The sequence below is a fragment of the Cynocephalus volans genome, chromosome X (genome assembly GCF_027409185.1).
Source record: "Cynocephalus volans isolate mCynVol1 chromosome X, mCynVol1.pri, whole genome shotgun sequence".
Lineage (NCBI taxonomy): Eukaryota > Metazoa > Chordata > Mammalia > Dermoptera > Cynocephalidae > Cynocephalus > Cynocephalus volans.
In genome coordinates, this window is record NC_084478.1 from 136,475,042 (window position 1) to 136,487,151 (window position 12,110).

Sequence of the window (12,110 nt, forward strand, 5' to 3'; positions counted from 1 at the left end):
TGAAGCCATGTAGAGCAGAATGTAGCTCACAGTCTCAGGTGGATAGATCATACTACACCGTAGGTCCCTATATTTTCAGGCCCAGAGCCATATCCAGCACAACTTCCTCTCTCGGCCCTTTCAGGATCACCAGATTATATGGAGGAATCAATTTGGCGGTTAAAACACAGACCCAATTTTTCTTCTTTTCCCTGTAGGGAAGCTCAGCACCCTTACGTCACTCTCTCAACATTTCTTTGTTCATAATAAGAAATCCAGCGTGGCTCCAAGCTAATTTATTTACTATTTTAGGTATTTTCTGAAATCAAAATGTTAAAATAAAGTGGGCAGTTCTTTTTAAATACATCAAAATTTTTATTTATTTATTTATTTTTGAATAAACAGTTTTTACGTTCACAGAAAAAAAAAATGGTATTCTTATCCTAAAGCTGTCTCTATGTGTAAGGTTTGCCATTACTAAGATAACATCGATTCTTTGAAATGGCTGCTTGGTATGTTCTGGGAACTGTCTGGGCTCTAGACAACAACCAATTGGGAAATGGATGCCTCGGATTGTGAGCATAGTCCTTTGTAGCCGAATTATTGCCAGGTGTGGATGGCAGAGATAAGCAGAAATTTGTATCAGCCAATAATGTTTTCTTCAAAAATAGAACTTATTATCAAAGTATTATGAATTACATTACTACCCCCTATATAGAAAACAAACAAACAGATGCCGTTCCATGACTGTTCCCCACACTCGGGGGCTATCATCCTGACACAGGTCAGCGTTACCTTCACATACTTTTAAATTTCTATCTAATTCACATTTGCTCTTATCCTCTCTATCTGATCAAAGATCCACATGCATTTTTATGACTCTTCTTAGGGCAACTTTACACTCTTTCTCCCCTCCCCTGAACAATTTTTAAACAAAATGGACAAAGAGTTGTAGTTGGTAAATAATTACTCTTTGTGTCATTTCCTGTTTCTCGGGAAGATTTATATTTTAACAAGGCATGTTGCTCAAACTTAAAGATGTGAAAGTTTCATCGTAGAATTTCAGGTACCAGTGAGGAAAATATTTTGGACAGGGGGACATTCCCAGACCCTTTAAATTACATGATAACGCTCTCCTGTCTTCTCCCTATCCCTAAACCTTCCAACCCGTGACTCTGTCTTAGGAGGGCTCTACTCAGCAAAAAGTTCATAGCAAGCCCTTCAGAGAGGAGAATGCCTGACTAATTTCCATGATAGGAATCTGACCTACTTTGTTTAATTCTTTCTGTTCGCTATTAAGGTGAGTACAAATATTTCTGACTTATAATTCTCTTAGTTACCAGTTAAGGACCTGCAGTAATTGCTCTGAAACGTTACCCTGAAGACATATGCTGCACCACAATAAAAGTCCCCAGCTGCAAAATAAGCCTTTGCTAGGTTGATAGTTATTTGGAGTATGGTCTCTAAAGAAAAGAATATATATATTACAAATATCTAAGCCTGAAGAGCAAAAATGAGGGCTGCTACCCTTTTGTGTGTTCCATTGGAGAATGCACAGTACTGTACAGAGCTCGGTGAGTATTAATTTGTCTTTGGGCCTGGCCCATAATTTGCTGTGCAGGCTTGAGCAGATTGCTTAACCTACCTGTGCTTCAATTTCTTTACTTATGAAATGGAGACCACCAATCTACCTTCTTAGGGTGATCATACTACTTGACCAATAATAATAGTAATTATAATTATGTGAAGGTACTAGGTTGAAAAACAAAATGCTAAGAGAATTCAACAAAAAGTCAACGAGAATTTACTGACAAAAGTATCTTAAACGGGGATATAAATATGTAAGCCATGGTCCCTGCCCTTCAGAAGCACACAGTCTAGTGGTAGACACAAGACAGGGATATAATAATAAAGCAAAGGGGAAGATGAGGGACGGGAGAGAAACCACTGGTGTGGGGAGCAAAAACGGCTTCCTGGAGAAAGTGATGTTTAAAATGACCAAATGCCCATCTAATTCCACTTCCTTCAAAATACCAAATTGTCTCTCTGTGTGTGTGTGTGTGTGTGTGTGTGTGTGTGTGTGTGTGTGTGTGTGTTGGGAAGAGAGTGTCAGTACATGTGTTTGATTTAGATCGGGCTAGGCAATACATCCAATAAGGTAAAGTAAGAGTGGATAAAGTAAATGCGGATAAAAGCAGTTTTTTCTCTGCCATCTTGGGAATTTAGTCTACCCTGCAGCAACATAGAATTCTAGGAGATTTGGCTTTTAAAGTACTTTCTTTTCTTGGCAGCTATCCTAACCTTGTTAAGTGGTATTATCTGTGATTTCTGATTACAGCTTTTATGCTCCTTGGCAGTGCTGCTGCTTAAAATGTTTGTTTTTCTCCCTCATTTTTATTTAGAAGTTCTCAAATGCACATTGGTTTCCTGCCAAATTTCATAAACCCTGTGATTTTTTCTCCCAATCAAAGACTAAACTTCTAGGAGTATATCATTTGTCAGAGATCTCTGAAGTCCTGGGGTATCTCAGAGGAGGCCTGGATGCTCTAAGGCACTATTGGTATTTGGGGCCAGATAATTCTTTGTTGTGGGGGCTACCTGTACATTGTAGGATGTTTAGCAGTATTCCTGGCCTCTACCCACTGGATGCCTGTAGCATTCCCCCCCACCACCCAGTTGTGACAACAAAAAACATCTCCAAGGGCCAGCCCGTGGCTCACTCGGGAGAATGTGGTGCTGATAACACCAAGGCCGTGGGTTCGGATCCCATATGGGGATGGCCGGTTAGCTCACTTCGGAGAGCGTGGTGCTGACAACACCAAGCCAAGGGTATAGATCCCCTTACCGGTCATCTTTAAAAAGAAAAAAAGAAAAATCTCCAGACATTGCCAAATGTACCCTGGAGGACAAAATGACCCCCCGTTGAGAACCAATGCTCCAAAGTAACCTCCACTGTAACTGTGAGGACATGGGAGTGGACAGAAGTTACTAGTCATTCTGTGGAAGCCACTGGATGGCATAAGGTAGGGATAGGCCATTTGTCAGAAGTAGGATGCTAAGTTGCTGACATACTGAGACTGGGTTTTAGCAAGAATGGATGATGGCAGCCTAGGAATATACCCTGACATAGGAAAAACCTTTTCTCCTCCAAAACCAGTGTTTCTCAAACTTTTCGTCCCAGTACCTCTTTACACTCTTAAATTATTGGGAACCCCCAAAAGATTTTGTTTATGTGTGCTATATCTATTAATATTTACCACATCAGAAATTAAAATGGAAGAATTTTTACAGAATGTATTCACTGATTCATTTAAAAAAATAATAAACCTAATATATATTAACATAAATAATATACTTTTTCTGAAAAATAATTATTTTTTTCCAAGACAAAAAAAATTAGTGAGAAGAGTGGCACTGTCCTATATTTTTGTAAATCTAGTTAATATCTGGCTTAATATAAGAATATGGGATTCTTTTTTCTGCTTCTTCATTCAATCTGTTGTGATTTCACACGTCATGTATCCTCCAGGAAACTCCACTGTACGTCATGAAGGAATAATAGTAAAAAGAGCAAGTAATAGCTTAGTATTATTATAAAAGTAGTTTGACCTCATAGACCCTCTGTGAAGGGGTTTCAGGGATCCCCCAGGGACCCCCAGACTGCACTTTAAGAACCATTGCTCTAAACTAATATGCCATTCTTTTATCAATCTAGCTCACTTAAGGGTTAACAAATTTCTTTAAAAACCAGGATCTCTAGGGAGAGTGGAACCTCTCTATTGGACCTCAGTGTGAGTACCTTCAATCAGACTGCTCTGTTCCTAAGACTTAGTAAGAGCAGCAGAACTGAAGAAATTGAATGAAGTAATTTGAAGAACATAGTATCTTGAGGGAAAACAGGGCCTAGTAAGGGCTTAGTCAGAGAGCAGTGTGAGGATACTAAGCCCTTTGCAATAAGAAAAGAGGAACCACGGAAGGGAGGAACAAGATGCTTTGTTCTTTTTCCATGGTCCTGATGAGCTCAGTCACCCATGTCCCATTAGAAAGCCTCTCCCCCTGCATCCTGAGCTAACTGCCACACTGCAGAGCCTGGTGCCAGTGCTTGGCTTAAGGCATAGCATTGGAGGAGAAGTGACCGTGATAAGACAACAAGTAATTGGGGGAAAGAAGAGAGAGAAGGGAGCAAGATGGTAGGGACTAGGGGAGAAGTCAGTTCCAACTCTGATCTCGGAGCCATAGATGGCCTTGTCTGTCTTTTAAAAGTCTAAGACTTAACTTTCACTACCAATAATATCTTAAAGAGGTTCAGAGTTCTATATGAGTATCTTTTGTTGCTTTGCATTCCAAGCAATTCTGGCTAGCATTTGAGAAGCCTGGGGTTCTGAGCATTGATCGAAGGAACTTGTTTAAAGTATAAAAGGACCCCAGTCTCCTGGTGAGATACAGAAGGCAAATACACTGGCTGCCAGGTCCTGCACTAAGCTGAAAAAGTGTCACCTCCCTGACACTAAAGATTTATAATTTTCTGAATCTCAAGAATTCTGAAAGTGCATATAATTTTTAAACAATGATATTTTTCTTATAATATCTCAAGATGAGATGGCCCCTCTGCTCTCAACAGCAAATGGGGGAAGGAAGGAAATAGGCTTCGGAACTTGATATGATAGAGGCCACATCTTTGTGACTATAGGAAGTCTTGTCAGTGACTGGATATGTTAGTGGGTCCAACTTATCCAAAATAAGCTAAGAAATTTCATGGCATGTTCATGGTTACATAAATTTGTCTGCTTCCCTCCTTTTAAGTTAGGGACATTCAGACCAACATGCATTAGTATTGTCAATATCATTCCCATGAATCTGAACATAGTTTACCACCTCATAATAGAATGCCACCCTCTCTGTATAATGCATTTTTTAATCCAAAGTTATTAGAGATTCTTTATTTAAAATTCAATAACTCTAGAAATAAGACAAGGTAAGGGTCATTATTCCCATTTCACAGCTGAAGAAATCTCTGAGAAAATCTTTATCCTAGGAGCAGGAGGGTTTCACGCATTTGCTCAGTGACTTGAATACAGTCCTTACACTTTAAACAGTGAAGGACTAAGGAGCAGTGGCCTGGCCTCCTGGGGATACACTAGCCTCTCAGTTGAGGAAGTCTTATCTTACTAGAACAACCTTCCTAACCTATTCCTCCACAGTGCTACCCAATAGTGGCAGAGTCAGCTTACCATTTCAGGTAACCATATTACTAATCCATTTTGCAACAATCTGTTCCACTCTCTGGTGATCTGAGTTGATCACAGATATATGACCATATCCAGAGAGACAGTCAGTAACTCAAAAACTATCTACAGACCAGTTTTTTCATTATTGAAAATACTCCTATTCAAAACTCAGAGGTCCATGTTGTGTACCTCTTAGTTTAATACTAAAACCAGTATGTGGTAAGAATTTAGAATTCATGTTTGTAGAGTAAGGACATGTATGTAGTACAATTCTTTTTGAGATCATTTCCGGCTGGGCAACAGATTTCTGTAATAAAGGACAATTAATCAGAAGGCATGTTATTTATATAGAATCTCTTTTCTATTCTGTTCGGAATTATCCACTTGTCTCAGTCCACAATATGGAAATGCTTCCTCTTCTGTCCCAATCCCCTTCCTGACTCCCTCTTAAAACTTGCTTTCTGTCTGGAAGTACAACAAGACACCCGGTTAGATCAAACCTAACACATCTCCATCACAAAGCTACTGCAAGCTGCCACCGACTATTGTCACCTGAGGGGAGACCCTCCTCACCACACACAGCCTATCTGAGGAGTGCCTTTTTTTCTATCCTCATTATTTAACAGTGTGTGCCGATTACTCAAAGCGATATGGGCAGGCCCTGGTAAATATAGCGTTGCTGTAGTGTTAACTTTTTTTATAAGGTAATGCTCAGGTTGCCTGCAGTGTCTAAAATTACTCTGTGGCCAGGGCCCCCTGCTTTATCGCTTTCTATAGTTTTAAAGTAGTTTGAAGCTTGAATAACATAAAATAACATAATATAATGTTATTTATGTTATTTCCCACGTGAAGAACGCCTGTAAACCTTGCAGTATTGAAACTCAGTGAACAAGGCATCTTAGACAAGCTGAAAAACAAATGGTGGTACGATAAGGGGGAATGTGGAGCCAAGGACTCCGGGAGTAAGGTCAGTCGCTGAAGGTCTTTTTGTACTGATTAGCAATCACATTTTGACCCACTGTTTATTTTCTACCCTAAAATGGCTTTCCTTCCCAATACACACTCCCTGACACAGTGGGACCCCTTTATAACACCAGTGCTAAAGGAGTAAAGCAAACACCAGCCTCAAAGGCCTGCTACGTCACATCAGTCTTTGACTCTATAGACGTGTTATGATTAGGGAGCTTGATCTGGCCCACTGTATTTCCAAAGCTGTAAAATAATGAACTGTGTTATAAGGGGGTTTTACTGTATTTTACATTTCGAAAGTTCAAAGAGAAAATATAACAACAACAACAACAAAAAAAAAAAAAAAACCAGATTCAGTTGTGACAGTACTTTTTCTTAACCTCTTACAGTGTCAGAGACTTTGTAGCTGTAAATACCTTTGGTTATTAATATATTATGCCAATCCCATCTGAAAACAGTCCAACAAATAAATAACAAAGACTGGTCTCTGTAAGCAGAATGATTAGCCTTCTCCCAGCTGCTGTCATATTGAGTTCAGCATCTATTTGGATCTCAAATCTTATTAAGTCTGTCACACTTTTCTCTTCCAAAGGTGTCACTTAAATCTCTGTACGTAATACTTTTAAAATTTAGTCGCATGCTCCTTAAGGGTATACCTTGTCAGGATAACATCACATTGATAAGCATGAAACACTCTTCCCCGCCTCCTTCCTGCCCCCCTTCACTCCCCCAAGAAAGTTCTTTTTAGTTTCAATTTTTGCCTTTCCTTTTTTTGAACTAATATTGTGGTATCAGTTAATTCATTTCATGAAATGCCACTCATTTTCCCTGTGCAGTGAACCATTTTGCTACTGGTTTTCTACATCCCACATCAGGGAACTCTGTAACTGTTGTGAAACTTAAATACATAGCATTCGAAACTATTCTTTTGCTACAGCTTACATAGATTATGTCAAAGGACCTCTTCCCCCCTTAAATACCACCTACATATAAAAATCTAACGGCAAAGGAAGGGTTACCCGAAATTGGTCCATTTCCTAATGGACTGTGGAACATCCTTGCCGATAGCCTCACCAGCCTCCTAAAGGATATATTCCAGCGTTCAGAAGTGACAGAAATTCTTACTACTTATCTAGCTAACTGTCATTTATCCTAGAAGAATGACTATTTGCAAGGTTGTTGTAGACATGTGGCACCCTCACACCCTCCTCCCTGAATGTGACTCAATTTCAATGGGCCTTTTTATTAAGGCAAACAAGCACAGGACTGGCTTGTATGAAAGTAGGATCAGAAGGACATGGCCACTCATTGTCTTCGCATTTAATTCTTTAAATGATACCAAGACTAGCTGAACCAGTGTTGAGTGTCAGCAATGGCCATCATCTGCTCACTGTGTTATCATTTAAATAAAATGCTCAAAATACACTGGCTGAACAATTTGCGTATTCCATTCAATTACCTTCAGCAGCAAAATGGTTACATTCCCTCTAAAAAGACTACAAAATGCTATTTTATTTTATTTTTTTCAAAGAAAGACTCCTGGCCCTTGGTGTGTCCTACCTCAAGGTAGGGCTCAAGACACCAACGTTTTTCTTTCCATTGTTCAGCAGTTCAGTTTTTGTTTTTTTCATACAGGCAGATAGCTAGCTTAGTCAGATTTGCAGTTTGACCTGAAAGTCACTGACCGGCTTCCTAGATTTCCCCTCTATGTTAAATAGAAAGCACATAAATGTAGTATTTTTTTTTTTAATTATTCTCTACATTCCCTGGAGTAAAAGCTAAAAATGAGCTGGATTTTTAAAAAATCATCAGCCTCCTAGAAAAGCTTTCTGATTTACATGGAGCCAATCCAGGACCCAATGGGTCCTCCTGACAGTTTTCTTCAACTCTCAGGAAGATGGAACGGAGCCAATTCTTTGTGCTGTGCCTTTACTCCAGCAACACAAAGACTTGCTGCCCTGATTTTAACTAGGATGAGAACTTAGCAACCAGTTCCCAAAGGGAGTAGTTTCTCAGTTACTGGGGAAAATAAGAGAGTTAACCCTCTTTAAACAAACTTTCATGCAGTAACTCCCCAGAGAAGAACATCAGGACCTCTACTATTCTCACCTAATATCTTAAAGACTACTTGCTGACAAAGTTTGTCATAGGGAGAATAAGGGAGAAAGGGGTGTTGCGGGGCAGAGAGGGGAAAGAGTGCTTCAAGTTCCCAAACAAAAAGAGTATTACATTTATAGAGATAATGTCACAGCTCAACTCTGGCAAATGGTTTTTATTAAGGCTGGCAGAGAAATAAATTATGCTTTTGTTTCCTCTTTTGCTCCCATGGCCAAGTACTGTTTTATTTAGCTGTTCACAACGTTCTGAGGTACTAAGGGACATAAGGAGTCAAAATAAAAGGACATTTAGGTGAGGATAAAAACTGTCAACAGAAGCACAATCTACCATCTTGCTGGTCATTGCGAAACATACACCATTTGCCAGAGTTGAGTCATAACACTTACATCAATGTTTAGTTATTTTACAATTTAGAACTATCGTTTACTGTTGTGATGTATTATAATGTCCCATTGCCTTTGTTCTCCCCAAGAACTAATCACGTTGTTCATTTCTCTTAGGACAAGACCAGCGCTCTGAGCCTGAGCAATGTGGCAGGCGTTTTCTATATACTTGTCGGAGGTCTGGGGCTGGCCATGATGGTGGCTTTGATAGAATTCTGTTACAAATCACGGGCAGAGTCCAAACGCATGAAACTCACAAAGAACACCCAAAACTTTAAACCTGCTCCTGCCACCAACACTCAGAATTATGCTACATACAGAGAAGGCTACAACGTGTATGGAACAGAGAGTGTTAAGATCTAGGGGTACGGTGAAGGTCTAGTAAACTAATCAGCTTTACATTACTGTATGTTATCTCTTTCTTTTTTTCCTTTCTTTGTTTTTTAGTTTGGTTTATTGTTCCAAGTATTGTCTCTTCTTTGCAACCATCAATTCTTTGAAAACAGTGGTTGTGCTTTCTTGTCAGGCAGTAGTGCTTTTCTGATAGCATAGCTATAATTAAATTGTGGTCTGTGACCCCAAAGGAAAAAAAAATCTCTAGAGCAGCACTGTTTATTAGAAATATGTGCAACCCACATCTGTGAACCACATGTGTTAATTTAAATGCTCTAGTAGTCACATTTAAAAAAGCAAAACAAGTGAAATTAATTTAATGATATATTACTTGTAGCCCAATATATCCAAAATATTACCATTTCAACATGTTATCAATATAAAAAAATGAATGAGATATTTTACATTCTTTTCTACATACTAATCTTAGAAATCTGGGGTATATTTTATACTTACGGTACATCTTGACTCGTATTAGCCACATATCAAATGTTCAGTAGTCATATGTGGCCAGTGGCTACTGTGTTGGACAGTGTAGCTGTAGAAAAAGCAGCTGCTCTAGAGCTGATGTTAAAATTAGGACTAGAAGTGAGGCACTGCCACCTTGAGTACTGCAATGTTTCTATAGGGGAGTTCTTTTAAGCAAGCGGTATTGATTTTCTTAATCTTTGAGTGCCTTTGTTGTCCCTTCCTTGGAACTGATGCTCAGGTTAAGTGTCTCTCAAGGCACAGTTTAAGCTCCCTGTTGCTGGCCAAACCCAAATACATACTTAGATGAACCTGACTGATGCCACCTTGACTCTGGCAGCTACAGCCAAAGCCCACCAATAACTCAGATGTGTTCAAAGGCAAGCTTGTATTAGGATAATGTCTCCATTCTGTAAGTGTTTAAAAGAATATAGTCTTGTTACCTTCAAGTGCATCTGTCATTACTAACATGCCCACCTAAAGTGGAACAGAACAATTAGCAACTTCATGCCTCTTATTTTAGGTGGGCAATTTTGACCTCATGAGTCAATGTGCTGGAATTGCTACACATGCATCTGTGTTTTGGCCTTCTTATATTTCACACTGTGGATCTAAATTCAGCCAATTTTTAAATACTATTTTATCCTAATAAATCACTTGTCTTCACCATGGAAACCATTATCTTGTTTGGTGAAGTTGCTGGTTTTTCTTTCCTCTTGCAGACTGCATCCTTTTGCCACAACATATTTAGAACAGTGAACTAACCTGCTGACAAAGTGTTCCCATTGCATTGGTAGATGTACAATATATGGATTCATCTGTAGCCTGCATTGTTTGCATGCAAGCGTTTAATGTTCCAGTGTACTTAAAATGTTTTACTCTTGAGCAGGTGATACAGGCCATGACAATCTGGGGCAAGTTATTTGCTTTTTCAGTGGATAGTACTTGGATAATTTCAGTCTAGCTTAATTATCCCAAATTCTGAGGTGCTGGCATCCGAATAAATAATACACCTTAAATTTGTGTAGCAGTTTTCCAAGTACTCTCATATCTATTGCCTTGTTTGAGACATGATGGGTCAGGTAGCATTTTCTCTTTCAGTTAACTAAGACCCAGCCTCATCAAGTGACTTGCTCAAGGCAACACAACTAGGTTGTCGTAGTTCTAAGACTAGAACCCAACCATTCTTCCTCCTATAGTTGTATCCTTTACTACACCATGCTGATTCTAACCACCCATGGCCTGGTAGCATACAGGAGCTTGAAACCCCAATGGGATCCTGTCAGATGGAGAGCAGATCTCATGTCCCACTTGTCCACAAAAAAAAAGTCTTGAGGAACTTCACCAAGCCTCTATATGTCCCACTCGTTATACTCCACGCGAGATAGTATATCCAATCACTCCCACTTTCCCCAGAAAGAATCTTTCTGAAACAGAAGCATATCAGGTTCACACAGCCTCCAGGCACTCTATTTATCAGCCACTCCATCTGAGAATCTATGTCCCTACACCCCAACCACTACAGCATCAGCCCCTTGTTAAAGCCCAAGAGCAGTGTTTCTCAAACATCAGTGTGCATGCAAATCACATGGCGATCTTGTAAAAATGTAGATCCTGATTCTGCAGGTCTGGGATGAAGCATGAGCTCTACATTTCTCACAAACTCCCAGATGCTGCTGGGTATAGGGAACAGTAAGATTTTACAGAAAATAATCTCAGAGAATGTAACTTAAGAAAATAAAGAAAGGAAAAAGGGAAGGAGAGAGAGAGAGAGAAAAGGAAAGGAAGGGAGGGAGGGAGAGAGGGAAGAAGGAAGGAAGGAATTTTCTTCTCACAGTCAAAATGTATTTCAATTCAGTAAGCCACAGAACACTGTCTATCCTCTGTCCTAGGTAAACAGTCCTTTGTCACAGGTTCCGCGATCAGCATACACTCTTGTGATATAGTTCTCCTGGATATCTATATTTAAATGCCACTAAAACTTCCTAGAATACCTAAATCCTAAGTGATTAAAGTCTTCAGTTAGACTTCACACAACGCCTGTATATTCCTTAGTACAATGCATATAGTAAAGAATGATCCTCATTTAACCTATTGCAAAGCATTTGCATCAGGTTAAAGCATTTAACAAGACCTGTTGCCTAAAGCCAGTCAAATGGGTGAAGCTCCAGAAATGCCAACTTGAGAAAGCAGCCATGGTTTTGTCCGAGATAGACTGAGCCATAATAAACTTCCTAATTTCCAGTAGAAAACCCCTTCACATTTAAATTTCCCCTTGCCTTTTCAGATCCCTTCCCACTGGAGGCATGTGATGAGAGGAAATCACCGAAAACGTGGCTGCTTCAAGGATCCTGAGCCAGATTTCACTCTCCTTGGTGTCGGGCATGACACGAATATTGCTGATGGTGCAATGACCTTTCAATAGGAAAAACTGATTTTTTTTCCTTCAGTGCCTTATGGAACACTCTGAGACTTGCAACAATGCAAACCATCATTGAAATTTTTTTGCTTTGCTTGAAAAAAATTAAAATAAAAACCAACAAAAAAAATGGACATGCAAGATTCCAGTATG

At 39.4% G+C, this 12,110-nt stretch overlaps 1 protein-coding gene across 3 annotated transcripts in view; it reads left to right on the forward strand.

Annotated features, from left to right (window-relative positions):
• GRIA3 (glutamate ionotropic receptor AMPA type subunit 3) overlaps positions 1–11,905 on the forward strand; it is a 270,471-nt gene extending 258,566 nt beyond the window's left edge. For all 3 annotated transcript variants that reach the window (XM_063083062.1, XM_063083063.1, XM_063083064.1), the window contains 3 exons: positions 6,060–6,174; positions 8,795–9,042; positions 11,826–11,905. In XM_063083062.1, the coding sequence (XP_062939132.1) occupies positions 6,060–6,174; positions 8,795–9,040 (361 nt within the window). In that variant the 3' untranslated portion in view covers positions 9,041–9,042; positions 11,826–11,905. The remainder of the gene's footprint in view (positions 1–6,059; positions 6,175–8,794; positions 9,043–11,825) is intronic.
• The last annotated feature ends 205 nt before the right edge of the window (positions 11,906–12,110 follow it).